General features: G+C 48.4%; 1 protein-coding gene across 2 annotated transcripts in view; it reads left to right on the top strand.

Annotated features, from left to right (window-relative positions):
* NEURL4 (neuralized E3 ubiquitin protein ligase 4) overlaps nt 1-23644 on the top strand; it is a 112227-nt gene that overhangs the window by 27475 nt on the left and 61108 nt on the right. The window contains exons 4-11 of one of the 2 annotated variants that reach the window (XM_073564057.1): nt 13198-13472; nt 13598-13709; nt 13824-13912; nt 13995-14067; nt 14470-14725; nt 14815-14996; nt 15068-15153; nt 15233-15395. In XM_073564057.1, coding sequence (XP_073420158.1) covers nt 13198-13472; nt 13598-13709; nt 13824-13912; nt 13995-14067; nt 14470-14725; nt 14815-14996; nt 15068-15153; nt 15233-15395 — 1236 coding nt within the window. Of the gene's footprint in view, nt 1-13197; nt 13473-13597; nt 13710-13823; nt 13913-13994; nt 14068-14433; nt 14726-14814; nt 14997-15067; nt 15154-15232; nt 15396-23644 lie in introns of both variants that reach the window. The other variant, XM_073564056.1, reaches the window with a different exon arrangement.

The following is a 23644-nucleotide window of genomic DNA, read 5'->3' as shown; positions in this document are numbered from 1 at the left end:
ACTGAAACTTGGTGGGACAATACACATGATTGGAATACAAGACTAGAAGGATACAACTTATTTGCAAGAAACAGACTTGATAAACGAGGAGGGGGTGTCGCATTGTATGTTAGAAATGCGTATATCTGCACAGAGATTGAAGCTTCAGAGACTGGGAGTTCTGTGGAAACTGTTTGGGTAAGAATACAAGGACAGAACAATGGAAAGGACACCATTGTAGGCATTTACTACAGGCCGCCTGGGCAAGCTGAAGATATGGATGAACTCTTTATGCATCAAATGGCCAAGTTCTCCAAAAAATATGACATAGTTGTCATGGGAGATTTCAACTATCCAGACATTTGTTGGGAATCTCTCTCAGGCAAAACTAACAGGTCAAGGAAATTCTTATCCTCTCTTGCTGACAACTTTATCTTCCAAAAGGTAAAGGAGAAAACAAGGGGAACTGCTACCTTGGATCTAATCCTTATAAACAGGGAGGAAATGGTTGAGGAGGTAAAAGTGGCTGGGACCCTAGGAGGTAGCGACCATGCTATTTTAGAATTTTGGATAACTAGAGGCGGAAGACCTGTGAAGACTCAGACGTCAAGGTTAGATTTCAGAAAGGCAGATTTTAAGGGATTCAGAAAGGGAATTGGAGGGATCCAATGGCTGGATATCCTTAAAGACAAAAATGTCCAGGAAGGATGGGAAATCTTGAAAAATGAAATTCTCAAAGCATAGTTGTTAACAATTCCGAAAAGAGGGAAGAATAGGAAGCATTTAAGGAAACCAGGATGGATGAACACAGAACTTAAGCACATGCTAAAAAGGAAGAAAAAAATGTTTATAAAATGGAAAGAAGGAGGCATATCTAAAGAAGAATTTAATGCTGTCTGCAGAACCTGCAGGGCACAAATCAGATTATCTAAAGCTGAAAATGAATTGAGGCTTGCAAGAGATGTCAAAAGCAATAATAAAGGATTTTGGGGATATGTCAAAAGTAAAAGAAAAGTCAAAGATGCTATAGGATTTTTACAGGATGAAAATGATGAAATGGTAAGACAGGATGTTGAGAAGGCTGAACTTTTAAATTCCTATTTTGCATCTGTTTTCTCAGAAAGGAAATGTAACATCAACTGTTATTCACTGTCCTATTAAGGGAATAGAAGAATCCAGGATATCTATAAACAGAAAGATAGTGAGGAAACACTTAGCTAACCTAAATGAATTCAAGTCTCCAGGTCCAGATGAATTACACCCCAGAGTACTGAAGGAGATAGCAGAGGAAATTTTTGAACCCCTCTCCATAATCTTTAAAAATTCTTGGAGAACAGGAGAAGTGCCAGAAGACTGGAGAAGAGCAAATGTTGTTCCTATCTTCAAAAAGGGGAAGAAGGTGGACCCAGGCAACTATAGGCCGGTGAGTCTGACTTCTATACCAGGAAAGATCTTTGAACAAATTATTAAACAACATGTATGTAAGTACCTGGATAAGAATGAAGTGATTAAACAGAGTCAGCATGGGTTTGTAACTAATAAGTCATGTCAGACTAACTTAATTTTCTTCTATGACGGAATCACTGATTGGGTGGATCAAGGAAATGCTGTAGATATAGTATATCTTGACTTCAGCAAAGCATTTGACAAAGTCTCATACAATCCTTATTGAAAAAATGACTAAGTATGGAATGGACAAGGCAACTGTTAGGTGGATTCATAACTGGCTTAGTGATCGGACCCAAAGAGTGGTCGTAAATGGCTGCACATCCAGTTGGAAGAATGTCTCAAGTGGGGTACCACAGGGCTCTGTCCTGGGCCCTGTATTGTTCAACATCTTTATCAACGATTTAGATGAAGGAATTGAGGGTAAACTGATTAAATTTGCTGATGACACAAAGCTAGGAGGGATAGCTAATACTAGAGAAGAGAGAGGATTCAAAAAGATATAAATAAACTGGAGAAGTGGGCAGCAACTAACAGAATGGTTTTTAACAGGGAGAAATGCAAAGTACTACATCTGGGCAATAAAAATGAAAAAAGCATATATAGAATGGGAGGAATAGGGCTAAGTAACAGCACATGTGAAAAAGACTTGGGTATACTAATAGATCACAGACTGAATATGAGTCAACAGTGTGATGCAGCAGCAAAAAAGGCAAATGCAATTCTAGGATGTATTAACAGAAGCATACAGTCTAGATCACGTGAAGTCATTATTTCCCTCTACTCCTCTTTGGTCAGACCTCATCTGGAATATTGTGTCCAATTTTGGGCACCACATTTTAAAAAAGACATCAACAAACTGGAGCAAGTTCAGAAAAGAGCGACCAGAATGGTGACCGGTCTGCAAACCCTGTCTTATGAGGAAAGGTTGCAGGATTTGGGAATGTTTAGTTTGCAAAAGTGAAGACTGAGAGGAGACTTAATAGCTGTCTACAAATATCTAAAGGGCTGTCACATTGTAGAAGGATCAACTTTATTCTCATTTGCACAAGAAAAGACTAGAAGCAATGGGATGAAGCTGAATGGGAGGAGACACAGATTAGATATTAGAAAAAACTTTTTGACAGAGTGATCAATGAGTGGAACAGGCTGCCACGAGAAGTGGTGAGTTCTCCTTCAATGGAAGTCTTCAAACAGAGGCTGGACAGACATCTGACTGGGATGATTTAGCGAATCCTGCTTTGAGCAGGGGGTTGGACCAGATGGCCCAGGAGGTCCCTTCCAACTCTACCATTCTATGATTCTATGAACATTTATAATGTGACTCAACTCGCCATAGGTTTTGAATGAGTGCTCCATCACCCTCATCCTTGCCTGCTCCATCACCCCATCATTGCCTTCACCCCATCACTCCCTTCTCCCCATCATTGCCTTCACCCCATCACCCCATCACTGCCGTCTCTCCATCACTCCCATCATTGCCTTCTCCCCATCACTGCCTTCACCCCATCACTGCCGTCTCTCCATCACCCCATCATTGCCTTCTCCCCATCACTCCCATCAATGCCTTCTCCCATTACCCCCTCATGGCCTTCTCCCGTCACCCCACCCTTCTCCTCATGTCCCCATCTCCTCCAGGGCCAGGCTAACCTACACATACATACATACATACATACATACACACACATACACACATACACACACACACACACACACACACACACACACACACACACACACACACACACACACACACACACACACACACACACACACACACACACATATATATATACACACACAGACATACATGCGCGCGCACACACACACACACACACACATACATACACACAGACACCACCTCTCTCCTCTCACCTGTCCGCAGCATCGCCCGCGCTTCCTCGCTCTGACACAGCAGCGGCCGCGCTCCTCTCTGTGTCAGTCTTAGAGACAGGAAACGCGGGCGGCGGGCAGGAAGCTGGACGGGTCCTTGCAGCTCCGCTCCTGCTATTCCCTCTTGCAGGCAGCGGAGCTGCTTTGATCGCTCCCTGGCCGCCGCTACACTTGAGAGCAATCTAAGAATTGCTGCGCGCCGCCCCATCCCCCGCTATGCTACTGACCGCCCCTGGATCCCCTTGTGTCCGCGGACCGGCAAGGGCACTGCAGCGGCCCGGCGGTTGGGGACCCCTGCTGTAGAGTGTTCCTTTCTATGGTTTTGTAAATTGTCTCTTGTTCTTTCGATCTCTTGGATTACTTGGATATCTGGATGAATATTGCTGCAGAGGCATATCCTCTTACTATAGTTAACAACTGTTCTTCAAGGCATTATTCACAGGTCAAGGGGAAGCGGTGATGAGAGTAACTTTCATTGTTTGATTATTTAGTTTATCATTCAATGTTTGCAAGTCAACAAACTGCATGGCCTGGTATAATGTTTAATCAACATATCCACAAACATCATTGTTCAGTGACCCTGCATCCTTGTTTCCAAAGAGAACTGCACAAATAACTGTAGGAGCTGATGTAAGAGGTAAATAACCGTTCATCAACTTACAAATATCAATTTAACTTACCAGAAGACTCAGCGTTTCAGACTCTTGATCAGCCGAAGAAAGAAACACATCAATTCAGAAGTCAACATATTGTTAAGTCTATTCCTCCTGGTTTACTGAAAATAGACATCTGGTTAATTAAGATAAAAATGCTGTCGTTAGAGTACCCACATCCCTGAAGAGGGAAAGTATAAAGGGTAACCACAACCCTGAAGAGGGAAAGTATAAATGCACCCACAACCCTGAAGAGGGAAAGTATAAACGTACCCACAACCCCTGAAGAGGGAAAGTATAAACGCACCCACAACCCCTGAAGAGGGAAAGTATAAACGCACCCACAACCCCTGAAGAGGGAAAGTATAAACGCACCCACAACCCCTGAAGAGGGAAAGTATAAACGCACCCACAACCCCTGAAGAGGGAAAGTATAAACGCACCCACAACCCCTGAAGAGGGAAAGTATAAACGCACCCACAACCCCTGAAGAGGGAAAGTATAAACGCACCCACAACACTGAAGAGGGAAAGTATAAACGCACCCACAACCCCTGAAGAGGGAAAGTATAAACGCACCCACAACCCCTGAAGAGGGAAAGTATAAACGCACCCACAACCCCTGAAGAGGGAAAGTATAAACGCACCCACAACACTGAAGAGGGAAAGTATAAACGCACCCACAACCCCTGAAGAGGGAAAGTATAAACGCACCCACAACCCCTGAAGAGGGAAAGTATAAACGCACCCACAACCCCTGAAGAGGGAAAGTATAAACGCACCCACAACCCCTGAAGAGGGAAAGTATAAACGCACCCACAACCCCTGAAGAGGGAAAGTATAAACGCACCCACAACCCCTGAAGAGGGAAAGTATAAACGCACCCACAACCCCTGAAGAGGGAAAGTATAAACGCACCCACAACCCCTGAAGAGGGAAAGTATAAAGGTACCCACAACTCTGAAGAGGGAAAGTATAAATGTACCCACAACACTGAAGAGGGAAAGTATAAAGGTACCCACAACCCTGAAGAGGGAAAGTATAAAGGTACCCACAACCCTGAAGAGGGAAAGTATAAAGGTACGCACAACCCTGACGAGGGAAAGTATAAAGGTACCCACAACCCTGACGAGGGAAAGTATAAAGTTACCCACAACCCTGACGAGGGAAAGTATAAAGTTACCCACAACCCTGAAGAGGGAAAGTATAAAGGTACCCACAACCCTGAAGAGGGAAAGTATAAAGTTACCCACAACCCTGAAGAGGGAAAGTATAAAGGTACCCACAACCCTGAAAAGGGAAAGTATAAAGGTACCCACAACTGTTGTGAGTTCATTTTCCCCTTCACCTTTGATGTCTGATGAACTCCCTCTGCTGGTGAAGAGAGGTAGTGAAATTGGTTGGGATGGGAAGAACCTGTTATCTGAACAGGCAGAGTGTGATTGGACATCTGGAGTTTGAGTGGATATAAGGCAGCCGACGCCCTGCAGGGTTTGCTGGTGATCCTTTCTGCTCTGAGCTCTGGCATCCAGTTTTAGTTCCTGTCTACTAAAAGCTAAGTTTTGCCCTGCTATTATTCCATGAGATTTTGTCTGGTTTCCTTAGTGTTTGTATTCTGCCAGTCCTGGTTGGGACTGGCTGAATTCCATTTTTGTCTGATCAGTTGATCTCTTTGCTCTGTTTTCAGAATATACCTGAGTGCTGATATAGTGATTTTGAAGTCTAGCGACTTCAGGGCCTTTTTCCCTATCAGACGGTTGGGACATTTTTGTAGGGTTTTTTGCGGATTGCAGCCAGCATCTTTTCTGTCCTGTCCTATCTAGTTAGTTGGGCCCCATCATTTGCTCAGCCTGTCTTTCTCTCTGTGTTTGTGTTTTCATCTGTTTGTCCCCTTTCTTTCTTTAGGCTTATGTAGTTCTCCGGCTGTGACGAGGGGTCTAGGGCACCGTAGGAACCCCCCACGGCTACTGTTAGTTGTGGTGAATAGGATCAGGGGTCTGCAATCCACTAGTTACCAACCTCTCCGGTTTTCTGGACTTAGCTTGTATTTTTGTTTTCTCCTCCTCCGGTGACTCATTCATAACAGAATCACCAGCCATACCGCACATTCCCGGGTACTCAATAGCAGGAAAGAATTTAAAAAAAAAAAAGTGTCAGAATTTTTTTTTTTTGTGTATATTTTTTCCTCTATTTCTCTGAGGCCGTAGGGGGAATTTTTTCTCAATGGAGATTGAGCAATTGTCTGATCGTGTGGAGCAGCTTGCTGCTGAAGTGCGGGGAATTTCCGCCTACCTTGCTCATTCACATGCTGCTGAACCAAAGATCCCTACTCCTGATGTGTTTTTTGGGGATCGGTCTAAATTTCTGAATTTTAAGAATAATTGTAAATTATTTTTTGCCTTGAAGCCTAACTCATCGGGGAGCTCTGCGCAGCAGGTTAAAATTGTCATCTCTGCTGCGCGGCGATCCCCAGGATTGGGCGTTTTCTTTGAAACCTGATGATACTATTCTGACTGATGTGAACGCATTTTTTCAGGCCTTGGGGTTGTTGCATGACGAACTTAATGCTATTGATCAGGCTGAAAAGACCCTGTTGGCATTGAGCCAGGGTCAGGATTCTGCAGAGTTGTACTGTCAAAAATTCCGAAAGTGGGCGGTCCTTACTACCTGGAATGATGGTGCCTTGGCAGCTCTCTTTCGGAAGGGTTTGTCAGAAACCGTAAAAGATACTATGGTGGGATTTCCTGTTCCCTCTGGTATGGACGATTCTATGTCATTAGCCATTCAGGTTGATCGGCGTTGGCGTGAGCGCAAAACTGTACGAGAGGTGTTGCCACCTGTTGAACAAATGTCTGAACCTATGCAATGTGATAGAGTTTTGTCTAGGGCGCAACGTCAGGAGTTCAGAAGGCGTAATAAGCTGGGTTTTTTCTGTGGAGATGCCTCTCGTATGATTTCTGTCTGCCCTAAACGAGAGAAACGTTTTGCACACACACTTGCTGTGGGTGGTGTTCAACCTAAGTTTCTTCTGGCAATTACTCTGATCTGCTCCCTGTCCACATTTTCCGCTAAGGCTTTTGTGGATTCGGGAGCAGCTCTGAACCTGATGGACTTGGATTTTGCTAAACGTTGTGGGTTTCCTATGTCACCTCTGTGGACGCCTATCCCTTTGAGGGGTATTGATGCTACTCCTTTGGCGAAGAATAAACCTCAGTTTTGGACCCAGGTGGTAATGCGAGTTGCCCCATACCATCAAGAAAATTGCAGATTTTTGGTGTTGCATAATTTGCATGATACCATTGTTCTGGGGTTTCCCTGGTTGCAAATCCATAATCCAGTTTTGGATTGGAAATCTGTGTCTGTGGTGAGTTGGGGTTGTCGTTGTGCCCTTAGTGACACTCCTGTTTTCTCCACCTCTCCCCAGTCGCATTATGTTCCTGACTATTTGGCTGATTTTTATGATGTATTTAGTGAGAATGAGTCTGCGTCTTTGCCTCCTCATAGGAGTTATGACTGTGCAATTGAGCTGAGCCCTGGGTGTAAATTTCCCAAGGGTCAGCTCTTCAATTTATCTGTACCCGAGCACGAGGCTATGCGATCCTATATTAAGGAGTCGTTGGAGAAGGGTCATATTAGACCATACTCTTCACCCTTAGGTGCTGGGTTTTTTTTGTGGCCAAGAAAGATGGTTCATTAAGGCCTTGTATTGACTATCGTGCCCTCAACAAAATTACTGTTAAATATCAGTATCCGTTACCCCTGATTTCTGATCTATTCTCCAGAGTTAAAGGTGCTTGCTGGTTTACCAAGCTTGACCTCAGGGGGACGTATAATCTTATTCGCATTAAGCAGGGGGATGAATGGAAGACGGCATTTAATACTGCGGAGGGACATTTTGAGTACCTGGTGATGCCTTTTGGGCTTACCTAATGCCCCTTCTGTCTTCCAGTGCTTCATGAATGATATTTTCCGAGATTTTGTGGATAAATTTTTGATCATCTATCTGGATGATATTTTGATCTTTTCCGAGGATTGGGACTCTCATGTGGAACATGTTCGGACTGTGTTCCGTATTTTGAGGGAGAATTCCCTGTATGTCAAGGGATCGAAATGCCTTTTTGGTGTACAGAGGATTTCATTTTTGGGATTTATTTTGTCTCCGTCAACTATTGAAATGTACCCGGCCAAGGTACAGGCCATTAATGATTGGGTTCAGCCCACTTCCTTGAAGGCCCTCCAGAAGTTTTTGGGTTTTGCTAATTTTTTTCATAAATTTATAGCTAATTTTTCTGGTATTGCCAAACCATTGACTGATTTGACTAAGAAGGGTGCTGAATTGGTCTCCGGAGGCTGTTTCTTCCTTTCAGGAGCTGAAGCGAAGGTTCACTTCTGCCCCGGTTTTGCGGCAACCTGATGTCTTACTCCCGTTTCAGGTAGAGATGGACGCTTCTGAGATTGGTGCAGGAGCTGTTTTGTCCCAAAAAGATCCTGTAACATCTAAAATGAATCCCTGTGCTTTCTTTTCCCGAAAGTTCTCCCCATCCGAACGTAACTATGATGTGAGGAATCGGGAACTGTTAGCCATGAAATGGGCATTTGAGGAGTGGAGACATTGGTTGGAGGGAGCTAAACATCAAGTCGTGGTCCTTACTGACCACAAGAATTTGATTTACCTGGAGTCGGCCAAACGCTTGAATCCTAGACAGGCTAGGTGGGCCTTGTTTTTCACACGTTTTGATTTTGTGGTCTCTTTTCTTCCGGCACGAAGAATGTCAAGGCAGACGGCCTCTCTAGGAGTTTCTTTGCTGATTCTCCTATTGTGACCAAGCCTGCTACCATCTTAGGTGAGGGGGTAGTTCTTTCTGCCATCTCGCCCGATTTGAGACGTGCTCTGGAAGAGTTTCAGAAGGACAAACCTGAGCGTTGTCCCAGTGGAAAATTGTATGTCCCTGACCAGTGGAGGAAGAGAGTGATGTCTGAGGTTCATTGCTCCGCATTGGCTGGTCATCCAGGTATTTTTGGTACTAGAGATTTGGTGAGTCGGTCGTTTTGGTGGCCCACCTTTTCTCGTGATGTCAGGAATTTTGTGCAGTCCTGTGGGACTTGCTCCCGGTCTAAACCTTGTTCTCGCTCTAGTGGGTTGTTGATGCCTTTGCCGGTGCCCAGGAAGCCATGGACCCATATTTCAATGGATTTTATCTCTGATATGCCTGTCTCTCAGAGAATGACTGTTATTTTGGTGATTTGTGATAGATTCTCTAAGATGGTCCATCTTGTACCACTCCCTAAGTTGCCATCTTCCTCAGAGTTGGTGCCCTTGTTTTTGCAACAGGTGGCTCGCTTGCACGGGATTCCTGAGAACATTGTATCTGACAGAGGAGTTCAGTTTGTGTCTAGATTTTGGAGGACTTTCTGTTCCAAGCTGGGAATTCAGTTGTCCTTCTCCTCTGCGTTTCACCCTCAGACCAATGGGCAGACGGAGAGAACAAACCAGACCTTGGAGTCGTATTTGAGATGTTTTATTTCTGCCGATCAGGATGATTGGGTTTCATTTTTGCCCTTGGCCGAATTTGCTTTAAATAATAGAGCTAGTTCTGCCACTTTGATGTCACCTTTTTTTTGTAACTTTGGGTTTCATCCTCGATTCTCTTCAGGGGCAGGTGGAGTCTTCTGCCTGCCCATGTGTTGGCACTATGGTGGAGAGAATGCACCAGATCTGGGACCAAGTAGTGGATAAGTTGTATCTCTCCCAGGAAAAGGCCCAGCGGTTTTCCAACCGGCATAGGACCATTGGTCCCCGGTTTAAGGTGGGTGATATGGTTTGGTTGTCATCAAAGAATATCTCTATGAAGGTGGCTTCTCCAAAGTTTAAACCTAGATTTATTGGACCTTACAAGATTTTGGAGATTCTTAATCCGGTCTCTTTTCGATTGGCTCTTCCTGTTACATTCAAGATCCATAACGTGTTTCATAAGTCTCTGTTAAAGAGGTTTGTTGAGCCAGTAGTTCCTGTGGTGGCACCTCCTGAACCTGTATTGGTTGAAGGTAATGTGGAATATGAGGTTGAGAAGATACTGGATTCTCGTCTGGTTAGACGGAGACTCCAGTATTTGGTTAAATGGAAGGGTTATGGCCAGGAGGATAATTCTTGGGTCCCTGCATCCGATATTCATGCCGAAAGATTGGTTCGTGCTTTTCATGGGGCCCATCCTGATCGCCCTGGTGGCATGGATGAGGGTTAGGTGACCCCTCCTCAAGGGGGAGGAACTGTTGTGAGTTCATTTTCCCCTTCACCTTTGATGTCTGGTGAACTCCCTCTGCTGGTGAAGAGAGGTAGTGAAATTGTTTGGGATGGGAAGAACCTGTTATCTGAACAGGCGGAGTGTGATTGGACATCTGGAATTTCTGAGTAGATATAAGGCAGCCAACGCCCTGCAGGGCTGCTGGTGATCCTTTCTGCTCTGAGCTCTGGCATCCAGCTTAGTTCCTGTCTACTAAAAGCTAAGTTTTGCCCTGCTATTATTCCATGACATTTTGTCTGGTTTCCTTAGTGTTTGTATTCAGCCAGTCCTGGTTGGGACTGGTTGAATTCCATTTTTGTCTCTGATCAGTTGATCTCTTTGCTCTGTTTTCAGAATATACATGAGTGCTGATATAGTGATTTTGAAGTCTAGCGACTTCAGGGCCTTTTTTCCTATCAGACGGTTGGGACATTTTTGTAGGGTTTTTTGCGGATTGCAGCCAGCATCTTTTCTGTCCTGTCCTATCTAGTTAGTTGGGCCCCATCGTTTGCTCAGCCTGTCTTTCTGTCTGTTTGTGTTTTCATCTGTTTTTCACCGACAATAAATGTTGGGGGCTGTCTATTGCTTTGGGGTCTGCTCTGGGGCAGTTTAGATTTCCCCTTTCTTTCTTTAGGCTTGTGTAGTTCTCCGGCTGTGACAAGGGGTCTAGGGCACCGTAGGAACCCCCCACGGCTACTGTTAGTTGTGGTGAATAGGATCAGGGGTCTGCAATCCGATAGCTACCAACCTCTCCGGTTTTCTGGACTTAGCTTGTATTTTTGTTTTCTCCTCCGGTGACTCATTCATAACACACAACCCTGACGAGGGAAAGTATAAAGGTACCCACAGCCCTGAGGAGGGAAAGTATGAAGGTACCCACAACACTGAAGAGGGAAAGTATGAAGGTACCCACAATACTGAAGAGGGAAAGTATTAACATACCCACAATACTGAAGAGGGAAAGTATAAACGCACCCACAATACTGAAGAGGGAAAGTATAAACGCACCCACAATACTGAAGAGGGAAAGTATAAAACGTACCCACAATCCTGAAGAGGGAAAGTATATGCGTACCCACAATCCTGAAGAGGGAAAGTATATGCGTACCCACAACCCTGAAGAGGGAAAGTATAAAGGTACCCACAACACTGAAGAGGGAAAGTATTAACATACCCACAACACTGAAGAGGGAAAGTATAAATGTACCCACAACCCTGAAGAGGGAAAGTATAAATGTACCCACAGCACTGAAGAGGGAAAGTATAAACGCACCCACAATACTGAAGAGGGAAAGTATAAATGTACCCACAACACTGAAGAGGGAAAGTATAAATGTACCCACAACACTGAAGAGGGAAAGTATAAACGTACCCACAACACTGAAGAGGGAAAGTATAAACGTACCCACAACACTGAAGAGGGAAAGTATAAATGTACCCACAACCCTGAAGAGGGAAAGTATAAATGTACCCACAACACTGAAGAGGGAAAGTATAAATGTACCCACAACACTGAAGAGGGAAACTATAAACATACCCACAACACTGGAGAGGGAAAGTATAAATGTACCCACACCACTGAAGAGGGAAAGTATAAACATACCCACAACACTGAAGAGGGAAACTATAAATGTACCCACAACCCTGAAGAGGGAAAGTAAAAATGTACCCACACCACTGAAGAGGGAAAGTATAAATGCACCCACAACACTGAAGAGGGAAAGTATAAACATACCCACAACACTGAAGAGGGAAAGTATAAACGCACCCACATCACAGAAGAGGGAAAGTATAAATGTACCCACAACCCTGAAGAGGGAAAGTAAAAATGTACCCACAACACTGAAGAGGGAAAGTATAAATGCACCCACAACACTGAAGAGGGAAAGTATAAACGTACCCACAACACTGAAGAGGGAAAGTATAAAGGTACCCACAACACTGAAAAGGGAAAGTATAAATGTACCCACAACACTGAAGAGGGAAAGTATAAACATACCCACAACACTGAAGAGGGAAAGTATAAAGGTACCCACATCACAGAAGAGGGAAACTATAAATGTACCCACAACACTGAAGAGGGAAAGTATAAAGGTACCCACAACACTGAAGAGGGAAAGTATAAACATACCCACAACACTGAAGAGGGAAAGTATAAACATACCCACGACACTGAAGAGGGAAAGTATAAACATACCCACAACACTGAAGAGGGAAAGTATAAAGGTACCCACAACACTGAAGAGGGAAAGTATAAACATACAACCCTGAAGAGGGAAAGTATAAACATACCCACAACACTGAAGAGGGAAAGTATAAAGGTACCCACAACACTGAAGAGGGAAAGTATAAACATACAACCCTGAAGAGGGAAAGTATGAAGGTACCCACAACTATCTAGAGGGAAATTATAAACCTACTCATGGCCCTGAAGAGAGATAATATAAACCAACCTACCCACAACCCTGAAGAGGGAAAGTGTACCATCTGTTTGTTTTACCCTGTATATGCCAGAGTGCATGCAGTGTGGTGTCTGGTGCTTGGGAAAACTGGGTGTGTGCGCTATTGTCTGACCCAGAGCAGGCGACGCGGCTGCCCAACAAAACAGCGCGTGGTGAGAGCGAGAAGTGTGGTGCACTAATCTCATTGTCCGCTCACTCCGATAGGCGAGTGAGCGTGGGAAGCCGAGTCCCCCTAGTCACATTCAACTTATGTGTGTAGCAGGAAGTGTTCGTGACAGTGTATGAGGAAGATTGATGATGATGAGGGTCTGTCGGTGATCATATTGATAGTGATGATGGATGAAGATGAGTGGTAAATATGATAATGAAGGTAATCGGTGACGATAATGAATGTAGATTGGTGATGGTGTCCTTGATGAGGAGTGATTGGGTGGTGATGTTGGTAATGATGACACCTATGCTTTTTTTTGTCTCCTGTCTCCAGCGTATCCGAGCACCGAGCTGTCGGCTGTGGTCAGTAATGCCATCCTATCTGCTTATCACGGGAATCTTCTGAGCGTGAGTCTGGGGTCTCCTCCACCGGCGGCTGAGCACTCTCCTCCCACCTCTAATGACGCCCTCCTGTTCCATGAGAAGTGTGGCACACTCATAAAGCTCAGCAACGGTAACAAGACTGCTGAACGGAGGAGACCCCTTGATGAGTTCAACAACGGCGTGGTGATGACCAACCGCCCCCTGAAGGACTGCGAAATGTTTGAGGTGGGTGGGCATAGACACATCTGTCGTCAGTCTTGATGAAACGGGCAGGGATGAATTAGTCATCCGTGGGTAGGAACGGATCAGTCATCAGCCTCCTTGCCATTGTTCTGTTTGGCCTCCGGCAGATCCGCATAGATAAGCTCGTCGATAAATGGTCTGGCTCCATTGAGATTGGTGTCACCACTCACAACCCCAACAGCCTGGAGTATCCGGCCACCATGACCAACCTGCGTTCAGGTGAGAGCTGTGTGTCCTCCCGCCGCCAGTTCTGCCTGGCCCCATGCTTCCTCTTTGTGGCTCCTCCTTACCCGTTGGCTCCTCCACCCCCAATAATGATGACTTCCTGTCCAGGAACCATCATGATGAGCGGCTGTGGGATTCTTACCAATGGGAAGGGCACACGGAGGGAATACTGCGAGTTCAGCCTGGACGAGTTACAGGTCAGTGAGCATCACATATGACTGTGGTTATAGCTGGGTCGGGGGTCTTCTAATGCGGTCACATCTATTGTTTTATACCCAGGAGGGGGATCACATTGGATTGACAAGAAAAACGAATGGTGCCCTCCACTTCTACATCAATGGCATGGACCAAGGTGAGATGTCCCCCGAGCCCGGGCGTGGGGGCACAGTACAGCCTGAGATTGAGATGGATCGGGGGGATTGGTCATCTGTATCGTGTAGAGAAAGAAGTGGGGAACAAGAGCCCATTAGAGGGGCCGTAAGTGGAAACTAACTGCTGACCTCCACAGCGTGGTCCACGTCCTGTCACTGACAGCCCCTGGATCAGGAGGGGCCCCGGCCCCTCTGGGAGCGGGAGGGCCCCGGCCCCTCTGGATCGGCAGGGCCCTGCTTTCCTGTATGTCGTGATCAGGTGTCTGCACTGATCATACATGTAATCTTTCGTTCTGCAGTCCTGTACTTTCTGATGTCAGGTGACTGATCTCTTTCGGTGCCCTCAGGGTCTCCGTGGTTGATGGCCTGTGCTTCTCCTCCAGGCGTGGCCTCGTGTCAGACCCCCCCGGTGGTGTACGGCGTGGTTGACCTCTATGGGATGGCCGTTAAGGTGACAATAGTTCACAATCACAATCACGCCGATCGTCTGCGGAGGAATAACGCCATCCTGCGGGCCCGGTCACCCGATGCCAGGCGCCAGAACTCTCAGACCCCTGACCCCGGGCAGCTGCTGTTTCATGCCAATTGCGGTCAGAAAGCATCAATCGTGAATGGCGGCCGAACCGCTCTCCGGCCACAGTACGTACCCCCCCCCCTGACTGTCACCGCCCCGTCCCCTCTCTGCCCTCAGCCAACATGGCTGATCATGTCTTTGTATTCCTGTCCAGTGCCACCGATGACTTCAACCACGGTGTGGTCCTCAGTAATCGAGCCCTGCATAATAACGAGGTGTTTCAGGTGCGGATTGATAAGATGGTGGACAAGTGGGCGGGATCCATTGAGATTGGCGTCACCACCCATAACCCAGCATATTTACAGCTCCCATCCACCATGACTAACCTGCGCTCAGGTGAGTTTTTAGGAGACCGCGCTGCGCAGAGGCCCCCTTCGTGTGACTCTGACATGTCTGATCTTCTGCAGGGACCTGGATGATGACCGGCAATGGAGTCATGCACAACGGCACCACCATCCTGGACGAGTACGGCCACAACCTGGACAGGCTGAAGGTCAGATTTGTCCCATCGGTGCAGGCGGACGTTCCTCCCTCATGGAGTCCTGCATGCTGACCGGGCTTTTCTCTTTCAGGCGGGTGACACTGTAGGGGTGGTGCGGCGAGAAGATGGCACCCTAAACTTCTTTGTCAATGGAGTTGCTCAGGGCGTTGCCGCCTGGAATGTTCCCCCCAACGTGTTTGCTGTGGTGGATTTATATGGTCAAGCGGCACAAGCGACCATCGTGGATGAAGCAGGTGACAGTCCTTCTGGGGGGGTGTTGGAGACAGTGCTGGGAGTGCACTACATGTACTTGTATATAAGGGTCTGGGGGGGATTGTGGTGGGGGCTCTGCAGCGGGTGCACAACATGTACTTATATAGGGGTGAAGAGGGGATTGGTGGGGGCTCTGCAGCAGGTGCACTACATGTACTTATGTGGAGGGCTTTGTGGGGGGGCATGCACTACATGTACTCGTATATAGGGGTCTGGGGGGGATTGTGGTGGGGGCTCTGCAGCGGGTGCACTACATGTACTTATATAGGGGTGAGGAGCGGATTGGTGGGGGCTCTGCAGCAGGTGCACTACATGTACTTATGTGGAGGGCTTTGTGGGGGGGCATGCACTACATGTACTCGTATATAGGGGTCTGGGGGGGGGATTGTGGTGGGGGCTCTGCAGCGGGTGCACTACATGTACTTATATAGGGGTGAGGAGGGGATTGGTGGGGGCTCTGCAGCAGGTGCACTACATGTACTTATGTGGAGGGCTTTGTGGGGGGGCATTCACTACATGTACTCGTATATAGGGGTCTGGGGGGGATTGTGGGGGCTCTGCAGGGGATGCACTACATGTACTTATGTGGAGGGGTGAGGAGGGGATTGGTGGGGGCTCTGCAGCAGGTGCACTACATGTACTTATGTGGAGGGCTTTGTGGGGGGGCATGCACTACATGTACTCGTATATAGGGGTCTGGGGGGGATTGTGGTGGGGGCTCTGCAGCGGGTGCACTACATGTACTTATATAGGGGTGAGGAGCGGATTGGTGGGGGCTCTGCAGCAGGTGCACTGCATGTACTTATGTGGAGGGCTTTGTGGGGGGGCATGCACTACATGTACTCGTATATAGGGGTCTGGGGGGGATTGTGGTGGGGGCTCTGCAGCGGGTGCATTACATGTACTTATATAGGGGTGAGGAGCGGATTGGTGGGGGCTCTGCAGCAGGTGCATTACATGTACTTATGTGGAGGGCTTTGTGGGGGGGGCATGCACTACATGTACTCATATATAAGGGTCTGGGGGGGATTGTGGGGGCTCTGCAGGGGATGCACTACATGTACTTATGTGGAGGGGTGAGGAGGGGATTTTGGGGGCTCTGCGGGGGGTGAACTACATGTACTAGTATATGGGGGTCTGAAAGGGATTGGTGGGGCTCTGCAGCGGGTGCACTACATGTACTTATGTATAGGGGTGTGGAGGGATTTGTGGTGGGGGATACACTACATGTACTCATATATAAGGATCTGGAAGGGATTGTGGGGGCTCTGCGGGGGGTGCACTACATGTACTCGTATATAGGAGACTGGACGGGATCGTCGTGGGAGCTCTGCGGTTGGTTGAGTACATGTTCTCATATATAGGGGTCTAGAGGGGATTGTGGGGGGGGCTCTGCGTGGGGGTGCACTTCATGTACTCGTAGGGGGGTCTGGGGGGATTGTGATGGGTGCTCTGCAGGGGGTGCACTACATGTACTCATAGGGGTCTAGAGGGGATTGTGGTGGGGGCTCTGCGGGGGGTGCACTACATGTACTCATAGGGGTTTAGAGGGGATTGTGGTGGGGGCTCTACGGGGGGTGCACTACATGTACTCATAGGGGTTTAGAGGGGATTGTGGTGGGGACTCTGTGGGGGGTGCACTACATGTACTCATAGGGGTCTAGAGGGGATTGTGGTGGGGGCTCTGCGGGGGGTGCACTACATGTACTCATAGGGGTCTAGAGGGGATTGTGGTAGGGGCTCTGCGGGGGGTGCACTACATGTACTCATAGGGGTTTAGAGGGGATTGTGGTGGGGACTCTGTGGGGGGTGCACTACATGTACTCATAGGGGTCTAGAGGGGATTGTGGTGGGGGCTCTACGGGGGGTGCACTACATGTACTCATAGGGGTCTAGAGGGGATTGTGGTGGGGGCTCTGCGGGGGGTGCACTACATGTACTCATAGGGGTTTAGAGGGGATTGTGGTGGGGGCTCTACGGGGGGTGCACTACATGTACTCATAGGGGTCTAGAGGGGATTGTGGTGGGGACTCTGCGGGGGGTGCACTACATGTACTCATAGGGGTCTAGAGGGGATTGTGGTAGGGGCTCTGCGGGCGGTGCACTACATGTACTCATAGGGGTTTAGAGGGGATTGTGGTGGGGGCTCTACGGGGGGTGCACTACATGTACTCATAGGGGTCTAGAGGGGATTGTGGTGGGGGCTCTGCAGGGGGTGCACTACATGTACTCATAGGGGTCTAGAGGGGATTGTGGTGGGGGCTCTGCGGGGGGTGCCCTACATGTACTCATAGGGGTCTAGAGGGGATTGTGGTGGGGGCTCTGCGGGGGGTGCACTACATATACTCATAGGGGTCTAGAGGGGATTGTGGTGGGGGCTCTGCGGGGGGTGCACTACATATACTCATAGGGGTCTAGAGGGGAACGTGGTGGGGGCTTTACGGGGGATGCACTACATGTACTCGTATGTAGGGGTCTGGAAGGGATTGTGGGGGCTCTGCAGGGGGTGCACTACATGTACTCGTATGTAGGGGTCTGTGGGGGATTGCGGTGGGGGCTCTGCGGGGGGTGCACTACATGTACTTATATGTAGGGGTCTGGGGGGGATTGTGGGGGGGGCTCTGCGGGGGATGCACTACATGTACTCGTATGTAGGGGTCTGTGGGGGATTGCGGTGGGGGCTCTGCGGGGGGTGCACTACATGTACTCGTATGTAGGGGTCTGGAGGGGTTTGTGGTAGGGGCTTTACGGGGGATGCACTACATGTACTAATATAGGGGTCTGGAGGGGTGTTTGGTGGGGGCATGCACTACATGTACTCATATACAGTGCCTTGTGAAAGTATTCGGCCCCCTGGAACTTTTCAACCTTTTCCCACATATCATGCTTCAAACATAAAGTAAATTTTTGGTGAAGAATCAACAGCAAGTGGGACACAATTGTGAAGTTGGAGGAAATTTATTGGTTATTTTACATTTTTGTGGAAATTAAAACACTGTAAAGTGGGGCGTGCAATATTATTCGTCCCCTGTAATCCTTTGCTGCGCCACCTTTTGCTGCGATTACAGCTGCAGTCGCTTGGGGTTTGTCTCTATCAGTTTTGTACATCGAGAGACTGAAATTCTCACCCATTCTTCCTTGGCAAACAGCTCGAGCTCAGTGAGGTTGGATGGAGATCGTTTGTGAACAGCAGTTTTCCCTTCACCCATGACAGCACACCTGAGAGAGGGATCCGCCCCGCCAGGACAGGAACCTACTGAGATATAAGGGGCGGCACCTCTCCCCCGCTTCAGTTTGGGTTCCTGTCCTGGAAGGAACCCCACGGTCGGCGGTGCCTGTCATGGGCAAAGGAAAAAAAAGAAGAAAAAAGGAAAAAAAAAAAAAAAAACCCAGCCCCGTCCCGGCACGGGAAGAACAGGTATCTTACCTGTAGCGCCGGCCGTCGGGTGCTGGAGGCACAGTCCCCGGGCCCTCCGGGGTTCCGGGTTCGTGTGGGCGCAGGTGGGATCCTTGGTAGCTCCGGGGAGCCCCCACCGTGCCGCCCTCCCCTCGCGCACGCCGCATCTCGATCCTCGTGGCAGGGGAGAGACGCTGGCTTCTTCTGGCCGCTGACGTCAGCGGCGCTAGGGATTCTGGGTGCGCCGGCTGAAGTCAGCAAAAGGCGACGGTATAATGGCGTTGGGTGCGACGCCGGCTGGCCTTTGGAAGCGGTCGGCCGGCGGTCACGGGGGGGGGGGGGGGGGGGGCGGCGGCAGACGCTCACCAGGACGGAGGCGCGTCATTTAAAAGGGGAAGCAGCGGCCGAACGAGCGGTGCAAGATGGAGTCAGAACAGGAGCGTTCAGTGTTCCTGCCTCCCTCACAGCCCTCTGGCAGAAAACATGGAAGCCGTTCAAGCAGCAGTCGCCCCAGCCGCAGGTCGGGGGACTCCTCAAGGTCCAAAGAGCACAGGTCATGTGCTCCGACGCAGCCTCCGGGTCCGGTACCCTTGATTTCGGATGGTGAGTGGTCTTCGTGAATACTAGCATTTTGTTAATAGGGTTTCTCTGTCTGTTTGATCCCGTAGGAAAGGCCCAAAAAAGCAGGAAGCAAGAAAAATAATAGGGACTGTGCCATATGTAAGGCGGCCCTAGCAAGAGACTGGCAGAAAGACCTCTGTGCCAGTTGTATTCAGCGTACTATGGCGGAGGAAGCGCCTAGTTTCGCGGCTAATCTGATATCTGCCCTTAGGTCGGAGATGGAGGGTTCAATTAAGACCCTATTAAAAAAAAGGAGGAAAGGTAGAAAGGTTCTCCCTCGAATTTCTCTTCAGCCTCGTCCCAATCGGAACAGGCGTCCTCATCAGACTCCTCAGACAGTGACACAGGGGGTAAGCCTTGTTTTCCGGTCGAAGACACAGATGCCCTCCTAAAAGCCATTAGGACAACAATGGGCCTGCAGGAAGAGAAAACGACAAAAACCCTAGAAGACGTTATGTTTGGGGGTCTCCAGGAGAGGAAAAAGCGTACCATTCCGGTGAACGAAAGGATTCAGGCACTCATAGAGAGAGAGTGGAGGAAACCCGAAAAGACGGGCTCTTCCCTCCACCTCTAAAAGGCAATACCCTTTTGAGCACAAGGACGCGGAAATATGGGACAAAGTCCCAAAAATAGACGCGGCAGTATCTATGTCTTCAAAAAAATCGGCCCTGCCCCTGGAAGATTCATGGGTTCTTAGAGACCCACTAGATAAGAAGGCAGACTCATATCTGAGGCATGCATGGGAAACGACAGCAGGAGGACTAAAGCCGGCGATAGCGGGCACCTGCACGGCACGCTCCCTCATGATCTGGCTGCAGCAGTTGGAAGAAAAATTAGCATCAAGGGTCCCAAGAGAGAAGATATTGGCAGATATGTATCTCTTGCATGGGGCAGCAGCTTTTTTAGCGGACACCTCGGCGGATTCTATGAGGTTAACAGCCAGAGCAGCAAGTTTATCAAATGCTGCTAGGCGAGCACTTTGGCTTAAAGGCTGTCCAGGTGACCTGCAATCTAAGGCTAAGCTGTGCTCTCTCCCTTGTGATGGGAGATTCTTATTCGGAAAGAACTTGGACGCATCCTGGAAAAAGCAAGCGATAGGAAAAAAGGCTTCCCCAGGTTCCCGACAGAGCAGAGAAGACAGCCCTTTCGGAGGGGTGGAAGATTCAATAGGGGGCGTCCTCCGGCCGACAAGAAGGTGGGAGGATAAAAGGAAAAAGGAGTCAGGCTTTATGTTTGGTGGGGGTACCTCCACCTCAAAAAAATCACCACAATGACGCCAGTATTCCAGTAGGGGGGAGATTGGCACTCTTTTCCCAGGTCTGGGAAGAGATCTCCTCCAATACCTGGATCCTAGGCATCTTAAAAGAAGGCCTGAAAATCCCCTTTGTTCACCAGCCGAAACCCGTGTTCGTAGTTACCCCCTTCAGAAGAGCGGCCGAAGAACAATTGGCCTTGGAAGCAGAGATCCTGAACCTAATAGACAAACAGGTCCTTTACGAAGTCCCAGACACACAGAAGGGAAGGGGGTTCTATTCACCACTTTTTTTGATCAAGAAACCGGACCAATCATTCAGGACAATTATAAACCTCAGAGGGCTCAATCGGTGGATAGGGAATCAGACCTTAAAGATGGAGTCAGTGACTACGGCCATAGAGCTACTACATCAAGACTGCTTTATGGCTGTAGTCAATCTGAAGGATGCATATTATCATATCCCTATCCATCCAGATTACCAAAAATACTTGAAGGTAGCACTTTATATCCAAGGCATACTGAAGCACTTCCAGTTCACAGCTCTTCCGTTTGGTATATCCATAGCCCCGAGAGTCTTCACCAAGGTCATAGCGGAGGTAACAGCCTTCCTCTGGATTCACGATACGGTCATAATACCCTATCTGGACGATTTCCTCATAGTGGGCAACTCCGAGGACCAATATACTGCGCAGTTAAGTCAGGTGACCTACACCTTACAAGAATTGGGGTGGATAATAAATTTCAAAAAATCAAAACTACAACCCCTAAAGCAACAGACCTTGCTAGGATATATCCTGGACTCGGAACGACAGCTGTGTCTGCTTCCGGAGGCCAAAAAAGAGAAGGTGCGGAACATGGCCTTGTCAGCCCGAGACCAGCCTCAGATGACGTTGAGGAAAGCGATGTCTCTACTAGGCACTCTGATGTCAGGTCAGTGGGCTCAATTTCATACCTGTCCACTCCAGTGGGAGATACTAGCAGCACAAAGATCGCTAGGAGGGCGTTTAGAAGGAGGTCTAGAGCTTTCATTACAGACCAGAGACTCTCTCACCTGGTGGCTGGACAATACAATTTTGGCCGCAGGAATACCTTGGGACAAACAGGCGACAGATGTGATTCTAACGGACGCAAGCTCACTGGGGTGGGGGGCGCACCTAAGGGGTCACGTAGGCCAGGGGTCCTGGACACCTCAAGAAAGGAGGGCATCAGCCAATCTCAGAGAATTGTGGGCTGTGAACAAAGCCCTAACCCACTTCTTTCCCCTACTCAGGGGTCGCGATATCCGCATCATGTCGGACAACAAAGTGACGGTGGCATACATCAACCTCCAGGGGGGCACAAAATCATACCCCCTAATGAAAGCAGCAGACGACATCCTGGGTAAGGCAGAGCAACACTTACACTCTTTAACAGCCTTACACATAAAAGGGGCAGAAAACATAGAGGCCGATTTCCTAAGCCGCAATACTCTGTGGCAGGGAGAATGGGTCCTAAATCGGTCCATTTTTCAAAAAATAACGCAGCTTTGGGGGGAACCAGTGATAGACCTCTTTGCCAACAAGCACAACAGGCAAACACAAAGGTTTTGCTCCCTAAACCCAAGGGAAAAGCCATGGGCAGTGGACTCTGCACATTCAGTGGAACTTCAAGCTGGCCTATGCGTTTCCCCCAGTCGCTATGATCCCAACAGTGGTGAAGAAGATCAGGACCGATCGAGCCAGAGTAATTCTGATAGCCCCATTCTGGCCAAAAAGGCCCTGGTTTGCTCTACTACGGAGAACGTCCGTCTCCGATCCATGGGTTTTGCCAGAGATCTTGGACCTTCTAGCCCAGGGCCCGATACTCCACGCACAGGTCAAGGGATTCCATCTGACGGCGTGGAATTTGAAAGGTCGCTTTTAAGGGGTAAAGGGTTCTCCCCGGGGTTGGTGGCCACCCTACTTAAAAGTAGGAAACCGGTGACAACTAACATCTACGGCAGAACATGGAATAAATTCCTACAGTTCCTAGGCAAGCCGTTAGAACAAGAACCCCCGGTTAGTGCCATCCTGGAGTTTTTGCAAGCAGGTTTACAGCTAGGGTTAGCGGTAAATACACTTAAGGTTCAGGTATCTGCACTAGGGGCGCTCTATAACTGCAACTTGGCAGCCAATAGATGGATAGCCAGATTCATCAAATCATGTCATAGGGCTAAACCTATTCCAATACCCAGGATAGCTCCTTGGGATTTAAACCTAGTACTAGAGGCCCTTACAAAAGAACCATATGAACCATTACATCAGCTCCCTGTAAAATTTCTGACCCTAAAAACAATCATTTTAGTGGCTCTTACTTCAGCCCGTAGAATAAGCGACCTGCAGGCTCTCTCAGTAAATCCACCCTATACACAAGTTTTTCAAGACAGGGTGGTGCTAAGGACAGACCCCGCTTATCTGCCGAAGGTAGCGTCAGATTTCCATCGAGGTCAAGAGATTATTCTCCCATCCTTCTGTGATAATCCAAAGAATCCAGGGGAAGAAAAGTTCCATAGTTTGGACGTTAAGAGAGCCCTGCTAGAATACACATCTGTCACCAGCCAGTGGAGGAGGGTCCCAGTCCCTATTCGTAGCTTTTCAGGGTGCCAGGAAAGGCTATGGGGTTTCAAAAGGGACTATTGCTAGATGGATTAGGGAGGCCATTAGTGTAGCCTACTCAGCTAGTGGTATCCCGATTCCTGACGGCATCAGGGCTCATTCCACCAGAGCCGTGGCAACCTCCTGGGCTGAAAAGGCAGAGGTGTCGATTGAACAGACTTGTAAGGCCGCTACCTGGGCCTCACCTTCAACTTTCTTTAAGCACTATAGATTAAATCTATTCTCCTCTGCTGACTTAACCTTTGGTAGAAGGGTGCTGCAAGCGGTGGTCCCTCCCTAAGGTGTTCGAAGTCTCCAAAAATCTCTCAGGTGTGCTGTCATGGG

The sequence above is a fragment of the Dendrobates tinctorius genome, unplaced genomic scaffold (genome assembly GCF_039654945.1).
Source record: "Dendrobates tinctorius isolate UK_male_01 unplaced genomic scaffold, ASM3965494v1 ptg000424l, whole genome shotgun sequence".
Taxonomy (NCBI): Eukaryota; Metazoa; Chordata; class Amphibia; order Anura; family Dendrobatidae; genus Dendrobates; species Dendrobates tinctorius.
This window is presented reverse-complemented; position numbering and strand designations above follow the sequence as displayed.